The sequence below is a fragment of the Antechinus flavipes genome, chromosome 2 (assembly GCF_016432865.1).
Source record: "Antechinus flavipes isolate AdamAnt ecotype Samford, QLD, Australia chromosome 2, AdamAnt_v2, whole genome shotgun sequence".
In the NCBI taxonomy this organism is placed as follows: Eukaryota; Metazoa; Chordata; class Mammalia; order Dasyuromorphia; family Dasyuridae; genus Antechinus; species Antechinus flavipes.
In genome coordinates, this window is record NC_067399.1 from 317,058,865 (window position 1) to 317,081,822 (window position 22,958).

Genomic DNA, 22,958 nt, shown 5'->3' on the forward strand with positions numbered 1-22,958 from the left:
GGCCTTTGCTAGGAAGACTGACTTCCTTCGTGGCAAAGTCCCCACAGAGAGAGAAAATTCCTAGCAGAGAAATCCTAACAAAGAGGTAAAGAGGAGTGTAGTCCTGTTAGGGAAATAGGTGAGAGAGATAAAGAGGGATTAACGTTGAAAAGAGAATGTCTTCTCAGTGGGCAGAGGCTCCTTGAAGGCAGCTATGCCAAGAGCTTTGGGTCTCTGCAAGATCTTGTTAGGGAAATATGGAGGCTGACACTGAGAAGAAAATGCCTTCTCAGCGGGCAGGGTCTTAGTAGCTGAGCAAGCTACTTTGGGCCTCGGCAAAGAAGTGCCTCAAGTTGTCCCTTTTTATAATTTGAAACTTTTGCTAGGGGCTGGGTGCAGTTTGAGTTGAAATCAGACTGAAATCTTCACAAATCGAATAGAAATTTTCCAATTGATGAATAAGTAGTCTGAGACTAATCTCCAACTCAATAAAGGGTGTAATCAAGGAAAATGAGGGTTATCAATGGGGGGGAGGGAGAGGGCAGGGGAGAGGGTGTGCTGATCTCCAGCATAACAGAATGAAACTACTTATCTTGATTCCCTAGGGCAGGTCTTTCTCAGAGGAGAGCTTCTCCGAGGGTTCAAGGACCCTCAAAAGTGGGTCCTTATCAAGTGTTTCCCCCAAAGTCAGAAAGAAAGTTTCAGGGTTCCCCACATCATTATACTGGAAAGTATGTTAGACATAGGGGAAGAAGCGATCTGACTTCAAATTCCTTCTCTGACACTAACTGCTGATAACCTTGGGAAGATAACTCTGTGCCTCAAATTCCTCATCCTTTGAAATGGAGCAACTATTTTACTGGGGTTGTTGTGATAGTCTAATGAGACAACATATGTAAAAGGCATCATGAACTTTAAAGTGTTACATAAATATCTACTATTATACTACATAGAGAAGAGAGGCACCAAAATAACCTCCCTCCTCCAAAAGTGTTATAAATTGAGTGATAACTCAGAAACAATTATGATGAAAATGAAAATGTGGAGTCTTAAGCATTTAAACAAGTTTTAAAAGCATTATAAAGGCATGATTTTCAAGGTTATGGGATGGACATGTTGAGAATTTATCCAGCTTTTCTTTGAAAGGAGCAGACTGTGAAAAGGATGTAGCTCCCATGCCAAGGTGGGGAGATGGAACCTCTAAACCAGATAGACCATGTGAGATGATGAAATTGAGGGCCAGAATTTATACAAGAGAAAGAACGTGGTTTTTCCTTTTGTTCTGATTTTTCTCTCCCAACATGATTCATGAAGAAATGTGCATTAAAAAGTTGATATACATGTATAACCAGAAAAAAATAAAACAATTAATTATACAAGAGTGAGAAACAAAGAAAGAAACCTAGAGTCAGTCAAAGGAAAACAGATAACAATAATGGAGATGGGCAGTTCAGCTCTAGGGTACAGAAGAAAGGGCTCAGTTTCCATAACTAAGAGAGAGCTAATCAGGAATTTCCTGTGGGCAGAGCCCAAAAGGACTTCTGCTTAAGTGGGTGAGTTGAGATAGTGAGTCAGATCAGCAATTACAATTTGAAAACAAAGAAGAATGAATCTGGGAACTCAGGCCTAAAAATGCAGAGTCTTCAACAATCTAAACCACTTAAAGAGCATGCTCACTTTACACCATCCAGGAGCCAACCAAGTCTAAAAATGACTTCTAAGGAACTGAGGCTAATTAATGAGGGGGGGTCTGCAGACTGAAAAAAAAAGTGATGACAGGAAGCTATTGGAATGGGCTGTTTAATGTTTAAAACTGTGACAAGCTCAGTAAAGTGAGACTTTAATAAAGGGACTTATTCCCAGTGTAGTATAGATTAATCTGTATACTCTTCAGCATAGGTCTGTATCCCCACACAGCAAATAATTACTGAGTAGCTACTGTGTGCAGAGAATTGTGCTAGACAGTGGGAAAATAAAAAGGAATAAATTCTAAGCATAAATTCTAATCCTAGCATTTAAAGCCTTCCATGACCTGGCTCCACCTACCTTCCTAGACTTACTCCATTCTTATTTCTTCCTAATATACTCAAAATTCCAACCAAACTGTATTACTTTTGCATCCTGTTCTCACCCTGTCCTATGTCTTTGTCTTTGCCATGTTCCAAGTGTTCAATGTTACCCCTCAACATCCCCTGGTCTTCATCTATTGAAAACTCTCCCTTCCTTTACAACACAAAAATGCCGCATTTTTCATGAAGCCTTTCCTGGTGCCATCCTATTCCTTGCATGCCAAAGGCAAACATGCTCTTTATCTTCTCAAATTTCTCAAGGCATTTTGCCAGGATTTCTCATTTGCCCCCTTATGTTTTTGTATGCATGTTTTTCTCTCCTTTGAAAGTTCCTTGAGAACATATTTGTACCAAAACTATCTTTGTATACTACAGCAGAGTGCCTTAGACATAGTAGATTAATAAATAAATGTTTCCTGCCCTTGATAGATTTATAATTTGAGAGAAAGATCAGATGTGTGAAAAGTAAATTAGCATAGCTGGGTGCTACTGAAAGGTACAAATAACAGATGCTAGAAGAGTTGAGATAGTGAAAGATGCCTAGAGAGCTAGCACTAGGATGGTCAAAGGCAGCTTGAACCGACCTTGTGTTAGACTTCTGTGAACATGGCTGGAAAAGGGGGCACTAATCATAGAAAGATATAAAGTAAGGAAAAGCAAAGAAAGTGAAAAAAAAGAAGTGAACTTAAGGAGAGGGAAATGGGGAGGATTTCCTTCAAAGAATATGGGCATCTGAGTGTCAACAATCAAGTTATCTTAAATTTATCAGTAAATAGAATCTGGATGGGAAAATCTTCTATTTAGGGATGAACCAGAGGAAGAGCTATCCCTGAGTGGTACCAATTTTCTTATGGTGGGAGGGTAAGACATAAAACTTTTCCAAAATAATTATTTTTCAAGATAATAAAATGATTTTCACTGGAGAATGTTGGTTCCCATCAATAAAATTTAAGTCCTTTTGAGTATGGGGAATATCCTGTTTTTGACTGTGCATCCTCAAAGCCTAGCAAGATGCTTTATACTTTGCAAATGACTAATAAATATTTGTTTAACCGAGTTGATTCACTTGTATGTTTTAGCTTTGATCTCATCTCTGATCACAGATGAATGGTGCTGGAAGAAACACAGTGGAATGGGAAACCAACTAAAGTTAGTTTCATCAATAATGGGATCTTAAAAAAAAAAAAAAAAAGCATTTTATTCAGCTAATTTCAAAATTGAATATTCACTTTCCAAATGATCACTCTGTTGTGTACACTGTTCATTTACAGCAAAGAAAAATGTAATACAGGAACATGGCAAAGGAGTCTGTGAAATGCTGAAATAGCATACCTGGCAGCTGCTAAAACAAAACTTCAAAGGTTTGGCCTCTTTGAAAACCCAAGGAGCAGGACCCACCCACTCCACTGGTTTGCCTTAGCTTCCCTAGGAGCTGGTACTCTTAACCATTTCCGCATGTTTGGCTCCATTCCCCAAAGCTATAGGAGCAGCATATGCAATATTAGAACAGCCAAGCAGGTGGGTGGATGGGTGGAAAATCTTGGTAGAGAAGTAGGCACCTCACCCTCAATGTCTAGCCTCAGGCATCTCAGAAAATAAAAATGGTAATGCAGAGCACCACTTCAAAAAAGTATTTATACCCTAAAAACCCAACCCAGATTGATTAGCAGCCAACAATCCAGAACCTTTGGGCTTTTTGATTCCCAAAACATCAGAATCATGCCACAAGAACAGTATATGTAGCAAATTTCTGGGCCTGAACCAAAGGGACAAAAGATCTGCAGAAGACCTCACATGACACATTTGAAAGCCTTTTGCATCACTTATTACTCTTTTCTAATCCCATTTAAGACCACAACAGGGCAGACTTTTGTCACCTCATGCTTAACCATAGTAGCTCCCTAACTGGTCTCACTGCTTGGACCTGCTCCAATGTGGCCTGCATAAATCAGTCTTTTTAATCTTTCTATCATGTCACTCAACTTCTCCAAAGCCTTCAATTACTCTCCAATATTTACTGGATAATATTCTAATTCCTTAGCCTGGAAAGTTTTCTGATCTCCCAGGAACTTCTGATGTCCTTTTACTGTATGACAAATGTAACTTACTTCTTACTGATTTTATACCCAAGGTACCCTTTCCTTGGAATGTTCTCCCCACTTCATTATCTGAATCTTATAGACCCTTCAAGACATAATTCAAATAGTATCTTAACCTCCTGAACACAAAACTCTCACTTTTCCTGAACTCCTACATGCACTTATAATTTTTCCTGCATATTTGGCACTTATTAAAGATAACTAATTACACAAGGCAAAGAGAAGTATCAATTGTCTTTCCACTCAGAATCACAGAATCAGAGGAAATTAACAGAAGGCATTTAGATCAAGCTATACTCCTAAACATGAATTTCCTCTAAAATGTATATAAGACCAGAAGCTATAGACTTTCAGTGATAAAGAGCAGTCCATTCCATCACAATATTCATTGTTAGGACTCCCCCTCCCCCACCTTTTTCTTTTCTCAAGCTAAATTTTGCTTTGTTTTGTTTGAGAGGGAACAAGGGGAACAATTTCTGCCCTGCCTCCTAGGTCTGTCGTTGGGGGACAAGATGGATAAATTGAATCTCTCTTCCAAATGACAGCCCTTCAGATACTTGAAGTCTTCTTTCATTCAGACTAAATCTTTCTAGTTGCTTTGATAGATTTCTTGTATGACATGGTCAACAGTCCCTTCAACCTCCTGGCTGCTCTATTCTAAATAGGGTTCTTCCCATTAATGCCCTTTCTAAAATGTGGTGCCAAGAAATGAATGAACGGATGGATGTGATCAGCACAACTTTCATTTCCCTCATTATGAACACTAAGCTCCAGAGTAAAGACTTTTTTTTAAACAGGAACATTTTTGACTCACACAATATTTTATTTTCTTGGTCTGGACTAGGGATCTCAGGGGTGTGGAGAGCTTCTGGTTTGTAAACTCCTATCACAGATGCAGATCAGTAAATCATCTATAATTTAAAGGTTTAGTCAGTTGCCTGGCTAAATGTATTATTCATAATTTGTATATAGTTGTCTCCATCTTTCCCTCCCTTTCTCATATTCTCCAATTAAACTGTGAGCTCCCGAACAGCAGGAACAAATTTTTATCTTTCTTTGAATCTGAACTCTTCAGTGCAGTGCTCAGAAAATACTTATTCAGTTGTTCCAATTATGTCCAACTCTACACAATTGTGGGTCTTTGTCCATTGATATTTCTTAGCAAAGATACTGGAGTATTTTGCCACTTTCTTCTCCAGTTGCAGAGGTTAAGTAATTTGTTCACAGTTAAGAATTTCTGAATTTAAATTCAGGTCTTCCTCACTCCACGCCCAGGGCTCTATCCACTGTGCCACCTGTTGGCACATAGTTTATACTTATAAATGTTTATTGACTGTGACTGACATAGTTAGTTTGTGGCAGAAGCAAGATTTGCTTCTCATACTGAGCTTTCAGTTTGGTAAAATCCTAATTTTTTTTTTCTTCACAAAAACTGCAGGGTTTTTTTTAACTCTTGAGTGGAGGTTCTCAAGTGTATAAAGATGCCCAGGGATTCCTAAGATTGAAACTATTTTCATAATACTAAAATATTTTCATTTGTAATGCAACAAATACCAATAGATATGACCAATGTAAACAAAACCTTCCTGAAGGGGGCCCTCAGTAATTTTTTAAGAGACTAAAGGGGTCCTGAGACCAAAAAGTTTGACATCTTATGGTATTACTATTAACTCTTAATTGGTTTCTTTTCTCTCCAATCTATCTTCCACAATTGCCAAATTGGTATTCCTAAAGTTTAGGTCTATGTAACTCTCTTTGCTCAAAAAGTTTTAGTATCTCCCTAATGCCTCTAAGTTAACATTGACACTCCTTCACTTCTATTGAAAGGCATTCATACACTGACTTCAATGTATCTTTCCAAAATAATTTCACATTATTCTCCCTCATGTGTTCTCTGTTCCAGTCTAATTGGCTTAGTTCCTTCCTCCAGTACACAACATTCCATCCCTTTACTTTTGCGTTTTGTGCCTCCCACCCCTTAGGCCTAGAATGCTTTTCTTCCTCTCTTCCACCTCTTGGAATTCCTAGTTCCCTTCAAGATTCAGAAAAACTGCCACCTCCAACAAGAGACTACCCCAATTCTACCAACTATTAGTGTTCCTCCTTGAAATAATCGTCTATATGGAGCATATTTACTTAGCTGTTTATATGTTATTTTCCCTGTAGTATGCACATTCCTTTAGAAGAGGGACTATACTATTTTCTGTCTTTTAATTCCCAGATTCTAGCACAATATCCAACATATAATATATTTTATTAATGTAATTAATAAAATGTTTTATTAATGAAAACTTGTTAAATTTAATTGAAATAAATTTTATATTATTAGATCTTTAATTCTAGTCTGTTGAGATCTTTCTGGGTCTTCATTGCCATTCAAAATGTGCTATCCATCTCAAACTTCATGTCATATGCTTTTTGACAAGCATAACATCTATGCCTCCAACCAAGTCATTGGTCAAAAAACACTAGAGTAAAGAACCAGGGACAAGTCACCTGGGACATTCCAAATCGCTATTGATCCATTAATGAAAAGTCTGCTTTTAAAAAATAGATATTTATTTTTCTTTCTAAATTTATCAACCATGAACAAAAGCATTCAGAAACAAACACAAATTGAAAATACATAAGACTTAAAAAGCCATCATTTGAAATTTATCAAATAAACACATATATCAATTTTAACAAAGTAACAAAAAATATGTTTATGCGTACCATTCTGATCTCTTTTATGTTGATGAATTTTGATTGTGCTATACTTTTTACATAACTGTAATCAAAATATATTTATATGTATAATTATTCTGATTGTGCTTTCTTCACCATGCATTACTTTATGAAGTATTTTCTTATTTCTCTATATTGTTGCTACTTAAATAACTACTGTGTAGGTCTAGAAGACTCATCAATTCCTGGACCTGTAGCATCTTTCAGCTCCATCTCTCCATCTTCTTTATAAAAACAGCAAGATAGATACTGTTAAATGCTTTGCTGAAAACCATGAATACATAGCGATCCCTAATTTATCTATCAGTTTAGTGGACTAATCAAAAGAGGAAATGAGGTTGCTCTGGCATGACCTTTTCTTCTTGATGACAAGACTGGCTCTTAGTGATCACCTTTTAACTGTCTAAATGCTCATACACTTAATAAATTTTAGCCTTTGCCAATAATCAACTAAAAGATTCTACTTCCCTTTTTTGAAACTTGGAACAACATTTACTTTTCTCCAATCCTGTAGCAAATTTCCCATTCTCCATGATTTTTTCAAAGATCTATTAGCAGCTCAGTAATCACATCCACTAATTCTTTCAAAGCCTTAGGATGTAGTTCGTCTGGGCCTGATGACTTGAACTTATTCAGGATAGCTAGATGCTCACTTAAGGCCTTACTTATCTTCTGTTTCCATTCCCTGTTAGCCATTTTTTGTTCTATTCTTCCCAGTACGAAGAGGATTCTGCTTGATAGAGAAAACAGAAGCAAAGTAAGAGATGAATAGTTCTGGGTTCTCTATCATCTGTTATCATTGTCCCATTCATTCTGAATAGCAGTCCTATCCCTCCTTTTATCTTCCTCTTGCTCCTAAAATATATTTTCAAAATAAGTTTCTAAAAACCCTTTTGTTGGCCTTAACACTCATGACAAGCTTTAGCTCATTATGAATTTTAATGTCCCTGATACTATCCTTACTACACTCTTTTGCACATTCTTTAATATCCTTTTTCACTTACCTTTCTTTTATCTTTTATGCATGTATATTTTTGAAATTGAAGTTGATCAGTGAGTTCCCTATACATCTATAATGGTCTCTTTAGACATATTTCTATTTTCTTCATCAATCTGTGTCTTCATAATTTCATTCTTGAGAATTTGCCATTTGTCTTACACCAAGATCCCTTGTAGAATTTTATGCCCAGCTATCCTTTCTCTGAATTCTTCCAAAATCTATGTGTTATATAAGACTACATATTATATAGCCTTCTACTTCCTCTCAAAGTTCCAATCTTTTCTATTTCAGCAATATCTTTTCCTTTGTATAAAAATTGAGTATCGAAAAAGTTTCTCTCATCCCTTCTTCACTTTTTTTGAAATGTGAAATTATATTTAGTCAATAATTGAACATAAACTCTGCTTTTAGCATTCAAAAAGAAAGCTCCTGAAGATATCTGGATAGCTCAGTGTTCCATTGATGTTACATCAATTCTTTATGCCCAGTTTTAGATGTTCATCAATTCTTTGCTTTCTCCTTCTGGTCAGGTAATCTAGAGTGTATTCCGACATGATTATTTTTTATTCTCCTTTTATTAATAACTACCCAAATGCTTTCCACAATACTTCCCTCTTCTGGTTCCTGGTAGGAATGGATTTTCTAAAATCAATCAATCTTCACTCCATTTCTCCTTTTATCTACATTTTTCCTTCCTCATTTCAGAGTCTTATTCCAGTCATAAGTTCCATTCTACCATATTATAATGATACCTTGCAGGTCAGATTTACCTTTTTATGTCAAGAAATCTACTTTATTACCTATATTAGGTATAATTGAGGTTGTGGGTTTTTATATTTAGATATTATATTCTGGGAATTATTAGCTCTCTAATCTTTCATTCTATGTTTGTCAAGCTTGACAAATATATATATGCAATCTTCTCCTTCCCTCTCTGTTTTTAGCTTAAAGACATCTTAAGTAGATTTGGAAGAGTTAACAGTTTATTTTTCTCAACCATCATTCAAGTATAGTCCATCCTTGGTCAAAAGCCTATCATTCTAATATTTTAAGACGTGGTCCAGAAATCTAAATAATAACTAGCATTTACACAGTATTTTAAGATTTGTAAAGTACTTTATTTCTGTTAACTGATTTGATCATTTTCTCAGTCATCATCTTTTCAACCAAATATTATTTACCTCCAAAAAGTTTCATCTTCTTAAGCTCTTACTTTTAAACAATAGAGGTGATGAAAACATCTTTCTGAATGATCTCATTCTGAGTTGCAAATGTAGATCCACATTCTTTGTAGTATAAGAACCTGCCTCCTCTTGAGAAGGACCAGCTTATCCTCTATGGTTACCAGTTCTCTTCTCATACTTATTCCATAATTCCAAATCTTCAACCTTTCTTTTTTCCCATCCTTTTCTGTATCATATTCTTCTTTTCTCTAACTTTCTGATCTAATTTAGGATTCCCCTCTTCATATATTTTCATTTTCTATAATTTTTTTCTCTCTGAAATATTTTCATACTATCAAGGAACACATCATTCTTCCATAATAACTTGAAGAGATGTATTTCTTAGGTCTCCCTGCTAGAGGAAAAGTCTTAGGTCTCCCTCCTTCATGTTACATATACATAGAACATGTTGGCACTGGTAAAAACATATTCTTTTCCCTTTCATAAGAAAGGAGGTTCTTAGTTCTTTGGTATTCTTATTGGTAGATTTATGGCCAAATCATGAAGCTTCCTGCTCACTGGTCTTGTTTGGAATTCTTAAACAGAGTTTAGGCCTCCCACTTTTTTCTGATGCTTTCCCCACCTTTTGTCCCACTAGCTTGCTTGGTTATCTTTGACCTGTAATGAGCATATTCAGATTAGTTAATATGTACAAAAGAGTTAGCATAGCCACATCAAGAAGAGGTCATGTCAGATTAACTTAATTTCTTTTTTTGACAAGGTTTCTATACCATAGATCAAGGGGATGCTATATAGTTTACCAGTATTTGAGTATAGTATGTGACAGAATCACATGATAGAAAAATCCAAATGTGTCTAAGGTAGAGATACTTTAATTAAAGTATATTCAGAACTTGTTGTATGGTTTGGTGTCAAAATGGAAGGCAGTCTCTCATAGAGCATTTTGCCCTGTGCTATTTAATATTTTTATCAAAATTTTCAGTAATATGACACACAGTATGTTTATCAAATGTGCAGATGATTATTGGTTGTTGTTTTCTATGCTCTAAGATGATCACAATGACATCACTATGTTGGGGTCAATGTATAGTATGTTTGATTATGATAAATCTAGGAATAGATAATACACTAGATAAAAGAATCCAAATCCAAAAACATATTGACAGACTTTAGCAATGGACTGACTCTAATAATATAAAATTTAATAGGGACAAATGTGAAGTTTTGGGTTCAACAAATCAACTTCACAAATACAAAATGAGATAATTACTAGAAAATAGTTTGTTTATAAACAAGCTGAGTTTTTTAGTATGCTACAAGCTCAATATGAACCAAAATTATTATCTGCAGTAAAAAAAAAAAATCTTGTTGTGATCTTAGATTGCATTGGAACTAAAAGTATTCAGGCTTAAGGAAGTGACAGTTTTGCTATAATAGATCTTATTCAGATCACTTGTGTAGTACCAAATTCGATTCTGAATACCACATTTTAAGAAAGATCACAATAAGCTACAGGGTATTCAAAGGAAGAATATCAGTATAGTAAAAGGGCTTAAGTCTTGCCACAGATCGGTTGGAAGAATGGGAGCTGAATAGCCTAAAGAAAAGGACACAAGAGTTAGGGGCAACATGGTAATAATTTTCAAGTATTTGGAGATCTGTCATAGAGAAGAAGAATAGTTTTACATGGTCCTGAGGGACAGATCTAATAGCAGTGGATAGAAGTGGCCATGATGTAAAGAAATCTGAAGAGAATTCTAAATAGAATGGGCTAGTTCAGGAGGTAAAGGATTCCTCTTTAGGATTAAGTGTTCAAACAAAAGTTAGATGATCACTTGCTTAGTATGTTGTTGAGGTCAGAAGAGATATAGTACAGTCTCAATGGCCTTTGAGGTCCCTTTCTTTTGAAATTCTGTGATTCCTGCCAAAGTTCCAATGTACAACAGTCTGCCCAAGATCTCCTGCTTTCATTTCTTTTAATGATCAGATTTTTGATGCTTAAGGGGCCCCTACTCTTATAGGGATGATGTTTCATAATTTACATCTGGCATAATATAGCACATACTAGGGATTGGATTTAGATGTTAGGTCTCATGATTGGAGAGAAATCCCTGGATAAGGAAACTCCTTACCAATAAGGGTTATCACCTTTTCAGCAACTTATTTAGAGAGCAGCATTGAGCACTGAAAAATTTAAGTAATGACTTGAACTCGGGTATTTCTGAGTTCAGAAGGTGATTATCCCACCAAGCCGTGTAGCTTCTCAGAATATCTGATAACTGACCAAATCTTAAATTTTCTATCTATGCAGATCTAATCTATCTGCCCACAGTGGTATTTCTCCAAACTAAACTCATGCATCAATTTTTTTCTATAACATTTAAGTGGTACAAACTAAACACTACCTTGTGATATTCCATGTATTATTCTATTGTCCTGGAAAAGGTGGTACTTTACTTATTTTGCAGCCTTACCTCATAACACTCCCTTCCTCATATACCACTACCTTAGCCAAACTGGACTTCTTTTTTTCCCCTTGTGCATACATAACCTATACTTTTCTGCTTCTCTACTTTTGTTCACAGTTTCCACTATACCCCCAAATTCCCTCCTCCCTCTTTTTCACTTGATGAAGTTTTATCAGTTCTTTAAAGCTCAATCTAAATATGAATTTCTTCTCAGATATGCCCCATTTTCAATTCATTTATTCCAACACTCCAAAGGATCTCTGATCTCATCATTATGGGTACCTTTATGCAGATCACAATTCATCCATCCTGCCAAATCCTGTTCAGTTCTTGTCCATATATCATCCAAAAAGTTCACCACAGAGGATCAATCCAATGTGTTGAAAGTCCTTCTTGTGTTCTTTAACACAATGAGAACAAAAGTTATCCTCCACTCTTAACAATGTAACCTGATGAATTTTTTTAATCACAAGTTTTGATGCTATCTTTTACTCGGTTACTCCTGCATAATTCCTTGTTTGTAAAATACTATACAGTCTGCTCATGCTACCCTCTGCCTTTTTTTCATTCCTTATGGCAATCCTCAAGAATCATAGTCATGCATAAACAGAATTAAAAATGAAGAGTTTTGATTCAGGAAGGAGCTTTGGAGTCTTTAAGGATCATATGGGTTAATATAAAAAACTTTACAACTCTTCAAACACTAGGCAAATTCTAGATATTATTATTACTTGAACAGTACAATTTCCCAATGGCAAGAAAGTCCATTTTTGTTAAATTCTGTGCAGAACTCGTTTATTTGCATTGCCTGTTCCAGATACACGAGCTGTTATACAACCTATAACTTGTCTATCAACCTGCATATTATGGGTGGGACAACTCTTTATCCAGGAGGTACTACTGCAGGTAGTTCAGCTGAACTCTACTGAGTGATTATAAATTTTATTTATGTCTCTACAGTGTTTTATAGATTTATACAATCTATACAATGTCATCCAGCATATGAAGGGCCTTAAGAGGTCTTTCTTCAACTTAAGATTCTGTGTTATACCTTGTCCACAACAGTTTTAAACACAATTGTTGACCATATAGCTCCCTAGTTTATGCTTTGTTTTATATTAATGAGGGCAGAAAAAAAGCTCTCTCATTTCTTTCAAAGAATCTTGTATGATTTTAACATTTGCATGAGAGGTGACTTGATATAAAAGAGAATTAAGGGCAGCACTTTGCTCTATTTAAATAAATGCTTCTTAATAAGCAATAAATTAAATGAGATCTTGCATTCTCTATGTCTTTTAGTCAACTGTAATTAATAAAACTGTAGTTCTACTATGAAATACCACTTGTGAAAGTCTGCCTGTTCCGTTCTACAATTAGTAGGCAATGGAGGAGAGTATTCTCATAGTTTTGTTTTGTGTTGCCCTTTTTTCTTAATGTTAGAAGGAAAACAGATGTATAGGTTGGTATTAATGCTTTCTCTTGTCTTTTTTTTTTTTTAGAAATGGGGGCAGCTAGGTGGCGCAGTGGATAAAGCACCAGCCCTGAAATCAGGAGGACCTGAGTTCAAATCTGATTTCAGACACTTTCTGGCTGTGTGACCCTGGGCAAGTCACTTATCTCCAACTGCCTCAGTGCAAAAAAAAAAAAAAAATTAAATAATGTTTTAAATTTTTTTCTTAATCTTTGGCAGATTCAGATACCTCTACGATTGGACCTCTGAAGTTCTCGAATAGAATCATCTTCAGGATGGACTTCTCGCATACATGGAATGGCACACAGTCCAGGCATTTTTTTTTCCAACTTTTTTCTTCCATGACATTTGAGGGGAAAGCTATGTTGTTTTAATGGTGAAGAGAGTTTGTTAAGCAATCAATGTAGGGCTTCATCTTTCACCTATCTATTGAACAATTTTATCCTTAAATACATTAAGTATTATTTTATATTGTATGTGTGGATACATGTATCCAATTAACCCTTATAAGACAATAGATCCTAAGAAAACAAAAACCCAGTCTCATGAAAACTTTGTATCTCTTCCAAGAACAAACAACCAAAGTGGTTTATGCATTTCAATACTTTAAAGACACTAGTATTTCACTGATTGGACTATTCTTGTACGGATGGCAGCTCACTGTTGCGCAATTTTTGCCTCTTTCCATGAATCCTTCATCATGGATTTATTCTCAAAGGCTAGATATCTTTCTTTGGTTCCTTAAATATTTTGTGGATGTGAGTTTAATATTTGGGCTTTTGATTATGTCCTGCTCTCATTACATGAATAGCCTGCATTTCTTTCCAGATGTCTTTTATCCTAATTCTTATGTGCGAGCCATCATATGACGTTGTGTGCTTAAACACATATGCATATCTTTTTATTCTCCTTTTGGAAACATTATGAATCATCTAAGGTTATGGTGTTTCATGATCTGCAGAATTAAAGAATCACTGGGAGAAAATTGGTCTTAAAAAAGATGGACTTTTATTGTAGTGAGAAACATGGTGGTCACTGAACAAAGTACAAAATTTCCCTAATATGACCTAGGCTTCTTCTATTCAATTATGCACCTACCTCATTATTTAATTTTAGTGTTTACCGACAATCTCTATATTCATGGCTGAATTTAATGGCCTAGCCATTCAAATACCTGCCATTAATCAAGGCACTAAATATTTTCACATCTTATTTTTCTTTAGGAGATAGCAAAGATGACTTTTTTTTTTTCCTCTAGTGACTAGGGAGCTCAGTGAAATATAACACTGAGGAGTTTTTAGAGTTTGATTAAATTAGAACAACCCCTTCAGTAAGGAGGAATGTCTGGACTTACATTCCTCATGACAATGCCAAACATCTTTGGTAAGTCTAGTTCTTCCCATCTGATGCCTCAATTAACATCGATCTTTAAACAAAACTAATTCCAAGTTTGCATCTGTTGTGGAACATTGTATGTCTTAATATATACACAGAAGACAATGACTTAGTATGTAAACAGGACAGTGATATACATGTTTTGGAGCGCTTTTGAAATTACATTTTGATCTACCAAATCAAATATTGGATTGTAATTAACAAACAATAAATACAGATAATTATTATATTCTATAAATCTCTTAGATAACTGGGTGACTATATTTTGTGTGGGTGGGGGTTGTAATTTTTTTTCATTTTTTCAATAGCAGTTTATTTTTGCAAATACATGTAAAGATGGTTTTCAAAATTCATTTTTGTAAAACTGTGTTCCAAATTTTTTCTCCCTCCCTCTTTTACCTCCCCCCCTTCCCAAGACAGCAAACAATTTGATATAAGTTAAATGTGCAATTTTTAAAAACATATTTCCATATTTGTCATGTTGTGCAAGAAAAATCAAATCAAAAAGGGAAAAAAACCATGAGAAAGAAAAAAAAAAAAAACAAGCAAACAAACAACAGCAACAACAAAAGATGAAAATACTATGCTTTGATCCACATTCAGTCTCCACAGTTCTCTCTGGATGAAGATGGCATTTTCCATCCCAAGTCTATTGGAATTGCCTTGAGTCACCGCATTGTTGAAAAGAGCCAAGTCCATTACAGTTGATCACCACATAATCTTGTTGTTACCGTGTACAATGTTCTCTTGGTTCTGCTCACTTCACTCAGCATCAGTTCAGGTAAATCTTTCCAGGCTTTTCTGAAATCAGTCTGCTCATTATTTCTTATAGAACAATAATATTCCATAACATTCATATATCATAACTTATTCAGCCATTCCCCAAATGATGGACATCCACTCAATTTCCAGTTCCTCGCCACTACAAAAAAGGGCTGCTACAAACATTTTTTACACATGTGGGTCCTTTTCCCTCTTTTACGATCTCTTTGGGATACAGACCCAGTAGAGACTCTGCTAAATCAAAGGGTATGCACAGTTTGATAGCTCTTTGGGCTTAGTTCCAAATGGTTCTCCAGAATGGTTGGATCACTTCACAACTCCATCAACAATGCATTAGTGTGAGATTACATTTGGAGTTAGAAAACTGGAGTTTGCATATTGACTCTGCTGCCTACTGTCTGAATGACTTTGGGGAAATCAATCGACTTTTCTGCTCCTCTGTTTCCTCATCTATAAAATGAGCATGATTAGGGTTAAATTATCTATAGGATGTCTTCTATGTCATATGTTGCAAAAAAAAAAAATCTGGAAAAACTAATTATTCTATTCTTATATTTTCAATGTATACATGAACTGATATCATAAAAATTTTATAGAGAAGAGTTGAAAATCACTGATTACAGGAAACTCAGCTGAACTCTCTCAACATTCCCCTCCATCAATTTTAAAATAACACCTTAATCAAATTTTAGAGTGGCAGAACTAGCAAAAGCTTGGATAAAACATTTTTACGGCCTAAGAAAACTTAGGAGTTAAGCTGTAGAAATTTGTCACCCTGAGGTAGAAGTCTCTCTAGAGTCCATCCCAGTGATTTGAGAAGTACCTTTAAGAGCTCTCAGTCCAAAAACAGTAAAGGGTTTGAGAACTGGTTAGAGTGAGGTTACAGGGAAACCTCTCCTGGAATTGGATACAGCTGGCACTGATTAGAAACTCTATTCACTCTATGCTTTTTGAGGTCACATTTCTAGAGCAAAGAATAATAGGAGGGGTCAGTTATATGGGAACAGGGGCCCTGGTCATGATTTCATGGTAAAGATAGTGCTAGCTCTTCCTGGGTAAAGATTAGATTTCAAAACAAAACAGCAGAAACCATACCTCTTCTAGGATCACACTACCTTGGAAGCACTTAAAATTTCCAAAATCAGCTCTGAAGATAGCAGCACAGAAAAAAACCAAGTTTGAGACAGTGCTTACCCACTGCCAGGTGAGCAGAGTCCAAGTCAAGAAATAGATTAGAAAAATAAGCAAAAGAAAAACTGACCATTAAAAGCTACTTTAGTGTCAGAGAAAACCAAGATATAAGCCAAGAAGAAGACAACAATGTGAAAACAGCTTTTTAAAAATTTCTAAAAGAAATGCTAATTGGACCCAAGCCCAACAAGTATTCCTGGAAAAATGGAAAAAGAAATGAAAATGATACAAGAAAATTATGAAAAGAAAGTTCAGCTTAGTAGAAAAGGTACCAAAAATACTGGAAAAAACACCACCTTTAAAAATAAAATTGGCCTAAGCGTAAAAGAGGTGCAAAAATTCATCAAAGAAAAGAATTCCTTGAAAAGCAAAATTGACCAAATGGAAAAAGAGGTTGGGGATGGTTGGGGAAGTTTAGGAAAAGAAGGGGAAGGGAGAGGAGGGGAGAGGAGAGGAGGGAGAGAAAGGGAAAGGAGATAATTCCTTAAAAATTAGCATTGGACAAATAGAACCTAATGACTCCATCAGACATCAAGAAAGAATAAAACAAAGTCAAAAGAATGAAAAAAGATGGAAATGCAAAATACCAGAAAAACAATTGATCTAGAAAACAGATGAAGGAAAAATAATATTAAGAATTGCTTGGGACCACCTGAAAGCCATGATCAAAGAACAAGACTAGACATCTTTTGAAAACTTATCAAGGAAAATTGCTCGATAGTTTAGATCCAGAGGGTAAAATAGAAATTAAAAGAATCTACTGATCACTTCCTCAACAAGACCCCAAATGAAAATTTCCAAGAACTCCCAGGTTAAAGAGAAAATGCTACAAGACACAATTCAAATATTGTGGCACCATAAGAATCACACAATGATTCAACAGGTTTCACATTAAAGGAGAGAAAGGTATGGAATATGCTATTCTGGAAGGCAAAGGAGCTCAAATTCCAACAAAAGATAACTTACTTAACAACACAGTATATCCTTGAGGAAAAAAATTGGATATTTAATGAAATAAAAGACTTTCAAGAATTCCTGATGAAAAGATCAGAGAAGAATAAAAAATCTGACATTCAAACACAAGACTCAAGAAAAGTACAAAAAAGGTAAACATAAGTAATCTTAAGGGTCTCAATAAAGTTAAATCTTTTACATTCCTATATGGGAAGATGACACATTTATCTCCTAAGGACTTTTTTATTATTAGGGCATAGATTGAAGACACAGATGTGAATTAATGAAGACACAGATGTGAATTAATTATATTGTAATGATTTCCAAAAAAGTGAAGGGGTAAGAAAGAAGAATATGCTAGGAGAAGGGAAAAGGAGAACGGTGAAAATTTTCTCACATAAAAGAGAATGATCTTCTATGACGAGGGGAAAATGATGATGGCAAGGAATGGTTGAATCTTATCCTCACTGTAAATAGTTCAAAGAGGGAAGGAAATACACACACACACACACACACACACACACACACACACACACACACACACACAACTCTGTATAGAAATGCAACTTACTGAATAGGGAAATAGTAAGGGAAAGGGATAAGAGAAAGGAGTGAGGATGATATTTTTATCATAGGATGATGGAAAGTAAGACAGATTAAGGAAGGCAGTGTTGAGAATCAAAATAGATTTTTGAGAAGGGACAGGGTAAAAAGAGAAGAAATTAAAGAAAATGAAATGGAGGAAAATACAGTTAGTAAAAATAACACTGCATGGTAGAAAGCAGATAGCAGAATGGATTATCTTCTAGGATCTAACAATGTTAGATACTAGATGTCTTCTTGTTTATAAGAGACACACTTGGAAGAGAAAAACACATAAAGAGTTATAATAAAGGGCTGGAGCAACTAAAAAAAGATGGGTAGTAATCGTGATCTCAAAGAAAAATCAAAAATTGACCTACTTAAAAGGGATAAACATGGAAATGACAATTTATTTGCATAGACAATGAATTAATGTGAAACATCTTGACAGCTGTTTTTCTGTGATTAAGGCTTAATTTTTTATATGTTATATATACCTATTATAGAACTGAATCAAATTTATAAAAATGAGTCATTCCCCAATTGATAAATGTCAAAGGATATTTATAGAAGAGGAAATCAAAGCTACCTACAAATCATATGAAAAAAATTATCTAAATCACTATTGATTTGAGAAGGACTAATTAAAATCACTCTGGAGTACCACCTTACACCTATAAGAAATGACAAATGCTAGAGGGGATGAGGGAAAATAGTACATTAATGAAATGTTGGTGGACTCACTGGCCTGGTCCAACCATTCTGGAGAACAATTTGGAACTATGTCCAAAGGGCTATAAACTAATACCGCTACTAGGTCTGTATCCCAAAGAGATCAAAGAAAAGGGAAAAGGATTTATATGTGTACAAAAATATTTACAGCAACTCTCTTTTGTGATGGCAAACAGTTGGAAATCAAGAGGATGCTCATCAATTGGGGAATGGCTAAACAAGTTGTGGCATATGATTATGATGGAGTCCTACTGTGCTGTGGGAAAATGACTTGGGGGTAGTTTCAGAAAAACATGGCAAGATCTATACAAAGTGATGTAAAATGAAATGAGAAGTGGGAAATCCTTGTGTACAGTAATAATAAAATTGTAATGATGACTAGGCTATCCTAATCAATACAATGATTCAAGATATTTCCAAGGATTCATGATGAAAAACTGTTATCTACCTCCAGAAAGAGAAATGATAAATGGAATACAAATTAAAATTTTCTCACTTTATTTTTCTTGCTTAAAAATATGGCTAACATGTAAATATGCTTTGCATGATTTCACATGTTTAACTGATTATCATAATGCTTTGCTTGTCTTGTGTCTTTTCAGTGAGTGAGAGTGTAAGAGAGAGGGAGAGAATTTGTAATTTAAAATTTAAGAAGAAAAGGATGCCAAAATAATATTTTAAAAAGATTTTATAAAGATGGGAACTTAGATGTAGTTATGGATAATTGTTGAGGTTTTTCTTTCATTCTCTGGTGGCATAATAATACCATCTATAATCTTTCCCAGTGAGGAAGGGGCATCATCTTTGAGATATTCTGAAAAGTCCTTCTCCATGTACCTTTAAAATTATATCACTTCCAGAACAGATCACTTTTGAACATAATATGCTCTAGCCCCTCTTCCTGAATTCATTCTTTTAAGTTTATTTCCATTTCCTTATATAGCACAGTAAGTACAGAAGTGGTACTGTTAGGAATAGCTAACCATGGAGATACCAGTACATCTGTTTTATTTCACATCTATTTGTCATTGGTCTTCCACTTTCATCTACAAATGCTCCTGGAATGTCTCATGCCACACTGTTTCCAGGTTCATTTTTCTCTTTAATGATTTTTGCCATTTTGGGAGGAGATTCTGCTTATAATTTTCTCTGGTACTCCTCCACAGTGTTTGACAAATAGTGCTGAATTCTAAGCTGAACTTTTTAGTGGATTCTAGTGTCATTCATATTAAGAGTGACTAGGAACATAAGTACAGTACCAGGACCAGAAGTTGGATATGATGGCAAATATAATGCAGCTGAGGCAATCCAGATGCCCCAATGAATATTAGGAAAAGAAAATAGGATATTTTGGAGAAAAGCCAAAAGTGAATATGGCTGAGTTTCCCGAAAGGGGCGAACCCAGGTGAATTGGAGGGCAACCCTTTGCCAACATATCTCTCAGCAAAGAAAGGAGATCAGCTATTTGCTGGTTTACATAGTTTTGGAAATCTTTATACTTTCTCAATGTGGCAACTGTTTTGCCTTGGTTAAATTTCTTTAAGAAATGGAGATAAAAGTCATAAAACTGTTAGAGATGATGTAATCACATATGATATTTTTAAAAATCCTTTATCTTCTTTCATTTCTTGATATCTATGACATTTTCCAACATTTGCAACAAGATAATTGTTCATTTCGTTCCTACTAAGCATATAGTAAAACTAACTTTTAAAATTGGCTTTTTTTTTTTTTTTTTGCTATACTGAATGGAAGGTTATTCTATTTAGTAGCAATGTTTTTATATCTCATACCTAATTTAAGTTGAGAATGTCAGTAAGAATATTACTTAGTTTCTCAAGTATTATTGATCATAACAATCAAACTAAAATTCATATATATTTACATATTATATATATAATTCATAAATAGTAACCTAACTATATAATCCTTTAAATTCTCTACCCTTCTAGCACTCTGCCATTACAACTCTAGATCAGAAGTGCCTCTGGCCTGCAAAACTCTCTAGTACTACCCAGGTCAGATTAAAATATAAATAGGAAATATTTAGCAAAATATGTGGAAATATGATAAAATGTAATTGATGTTATTTTGTTGTTTTCTAAGTCAATCTATGGTCCACAGTTATTATTTTCTGTTTAAGTGTGACATAAGAAGACCACACAGGATTGAGGGATGTTTTGTATTTTGATCTATTTTGTGGATCATTACACAGTAAAAAAAAATTTATCACCTAGCAACCAAATTCAGAGTGCCAATACTTATGCCATTCCTTAGATAGCATGAACAATCTGCTACCTCAAAGCCTTTCTAAGTTGCAATATTCTCCCCTAGGCCTTTAGAACTTGGAGTCATCTGACATTATGAAGCCTCAGTAGGACTTCTATACCTAACAGGTGATTAATGTTTGTGGAACTCAGATGATTGACTATGGAGTTAATGATGTGATGGGAGAAAATCAGAGCAGGGAAGAATCCAGAAGATCTGATGAGAACAAAGAACAAGTTAAGAAGGACCAAGGATGTGGCAGATGTGGAAGAATAGAAAAACATTTTCATCTGAGATATCACTGCCATTTTCATCTTTATTATTTCTCAACAGTTGAAGTTTGGGGATTTTTAGGACCTTAAGATTCTCTCTTGTCCATATTTCATTGTCCTACTACTGTCACTGTTACAATCCTACTTAAAGAATTGTTAAATTCACCCCTTCATCCATTCATTGCTTTATCAAGCAAATGATACCTTGCTTTAACTTATGTATGGAACATCACACAAGATATTAATTTAAAGAGACGTTCAAATAATTGGTTATTAGCTATATGACTAATGGATTATATGTCACATTAGTTATTCACTGATAAAGTTAATCATCACTCTATCTATATACTCTGACCCATCCAAAATTACAAGTATAGATCTGAATGTGTTTGTGAATGCCTGTAAATCCTGCTGCTGGGGGAGGCATGAATGAATTGCAGTTAGCTACGCTGAAAGGGTATCTGCATTAAGTCTGACAGTAATACTTCTAGGAGAGGGTAGGGCTCCATTAGGTTATCTACTGAGTAAATTAACTGGCCTAGGTCAAAAATGTGGTAGAATAAAATTCCTGTGTTATTCATAAGTGGGATCAGGCCCATGAGTGACTACTGCATTTCTAGCCTGGGCAAGATAGGGAGACTAGTCTTCAAAAACTTCCAAACCCAAAACCCAAAATAAAAATCTATATTATATTTTAATATAATGAAACCATTGTCATGCCAAAATGATGCTGGCAATTACAGTTTTGAAATGTGATTAATTTTTAAATCTAATGAACAACCTACTACCTAGACTATTTATACTCAAAGTCTTTCCAATTTATACTCAAAGCAATATTCTCCTTAGGCCTTTAGAACTTGCAGTCATCTGACATTATGAAGTCTCAGCAGGATTTCTTTGGAACATTTCTGTACCTAACACTGATTAATGTTTGTGGAATTGAAATGACTGATTATAGAGTTGATGATGTCATCAGAAAAACTCAGAGCAGGGAAGAATCTCTCTCAAATGTCCTTTTTCTGATCTTATTTCTGATCCTATTTCTCAGAAAATCTTGGATTTCCTGCCTATCTTTTGGTACACATTTCAATTGGCCTTTAATCTTTAGTCCTCTTCATTGTCTTTATTTGGAAAAAAAATTTATCAAAATTTTAATTTAAAAAAATCATTATTTTATACTGAAAATTTGAAAAAATTGAATTTATAAAGTGCTTAAAATGTTTCACACAGTGTTCGAAAATACTAAAATTTATGATTGATTTTTACTATTTTTACACGTGCAATTCTAAATCCTCCTCTGTGACTATATTGTACAGAAAGACTTCACTCTAACAAAGTTAAGTATAGGGGAATTTTTTTCCTCTCAGCTCCTCTAACCAAGAGAAATGACTCATTTGTTGTCTGTTATTATAGGACAAGAGTTTATTAATAGGCATGCTAGAGATGTAAAAAAAGACCCTTTAGTTAAAGGACTTCTGAACCCAGCAATACTTCTGCCCTCCTCATTTCCATTCCACGTCGCTTTCTCAGAGTCGAGATGAAGGAAAGTTTCTTTGAGACTTTTTCAGTGATTCTTAGCAGGATCCAGAGAAAAACATATAAATATTCCGTCATCACTTTTTGGGGAACTCCTGCTCAACATTAACGGTAGGAGCTGATCTAACAATAATACAAGTTAAGACAAGTGAAGAGACAGGTCAATTCTGTTGTTTCCCCTATTCTAATTAAAAAATTCATTTTAGCACATGCCACTATGTTATGCTCTTTTAACCAAGATATTAACA

The 22,958-nt window shown here is 34.9% G+C and overlaps 1 protein-coding gene across 10 annotated transcripts in view; it reads right to left on the bottom strand.

The window, feature by feature from the left end:
• TTLL5 (tubulin tyrosine ligase like 5) overlaps positions 1 to 22,958 on the bottom strand; it is a 392,042-nt gene that overhangs the window by 112,185 nt on the left and 256,899 nt on the right. Inside the window, exon 31 of one of the 10 annotated variants that reach the window (XM_051977561.1) lies at positions 13,983 to 15,193. The exons of 7 other annotated variants lie outside the window; for them this stretch is intronic. In XM_051977561.1, coding sequence (XP_051833521.1) covers positions 15,091 to 15,193 — 103 coding nt within the window. In that variant the 3' untranslated portion in view covers positions 13,983 to 15,090. Of the gene's footprint in view, positions 1 to 13,982; positions 15,194 to 20,248; positions 22,834 to 22,958 lie in introns of those variants that run through there. 2 more of the 10 variants (XM_051977564.1, XM_051977563.1) reach the window with 2 other exon arrangements.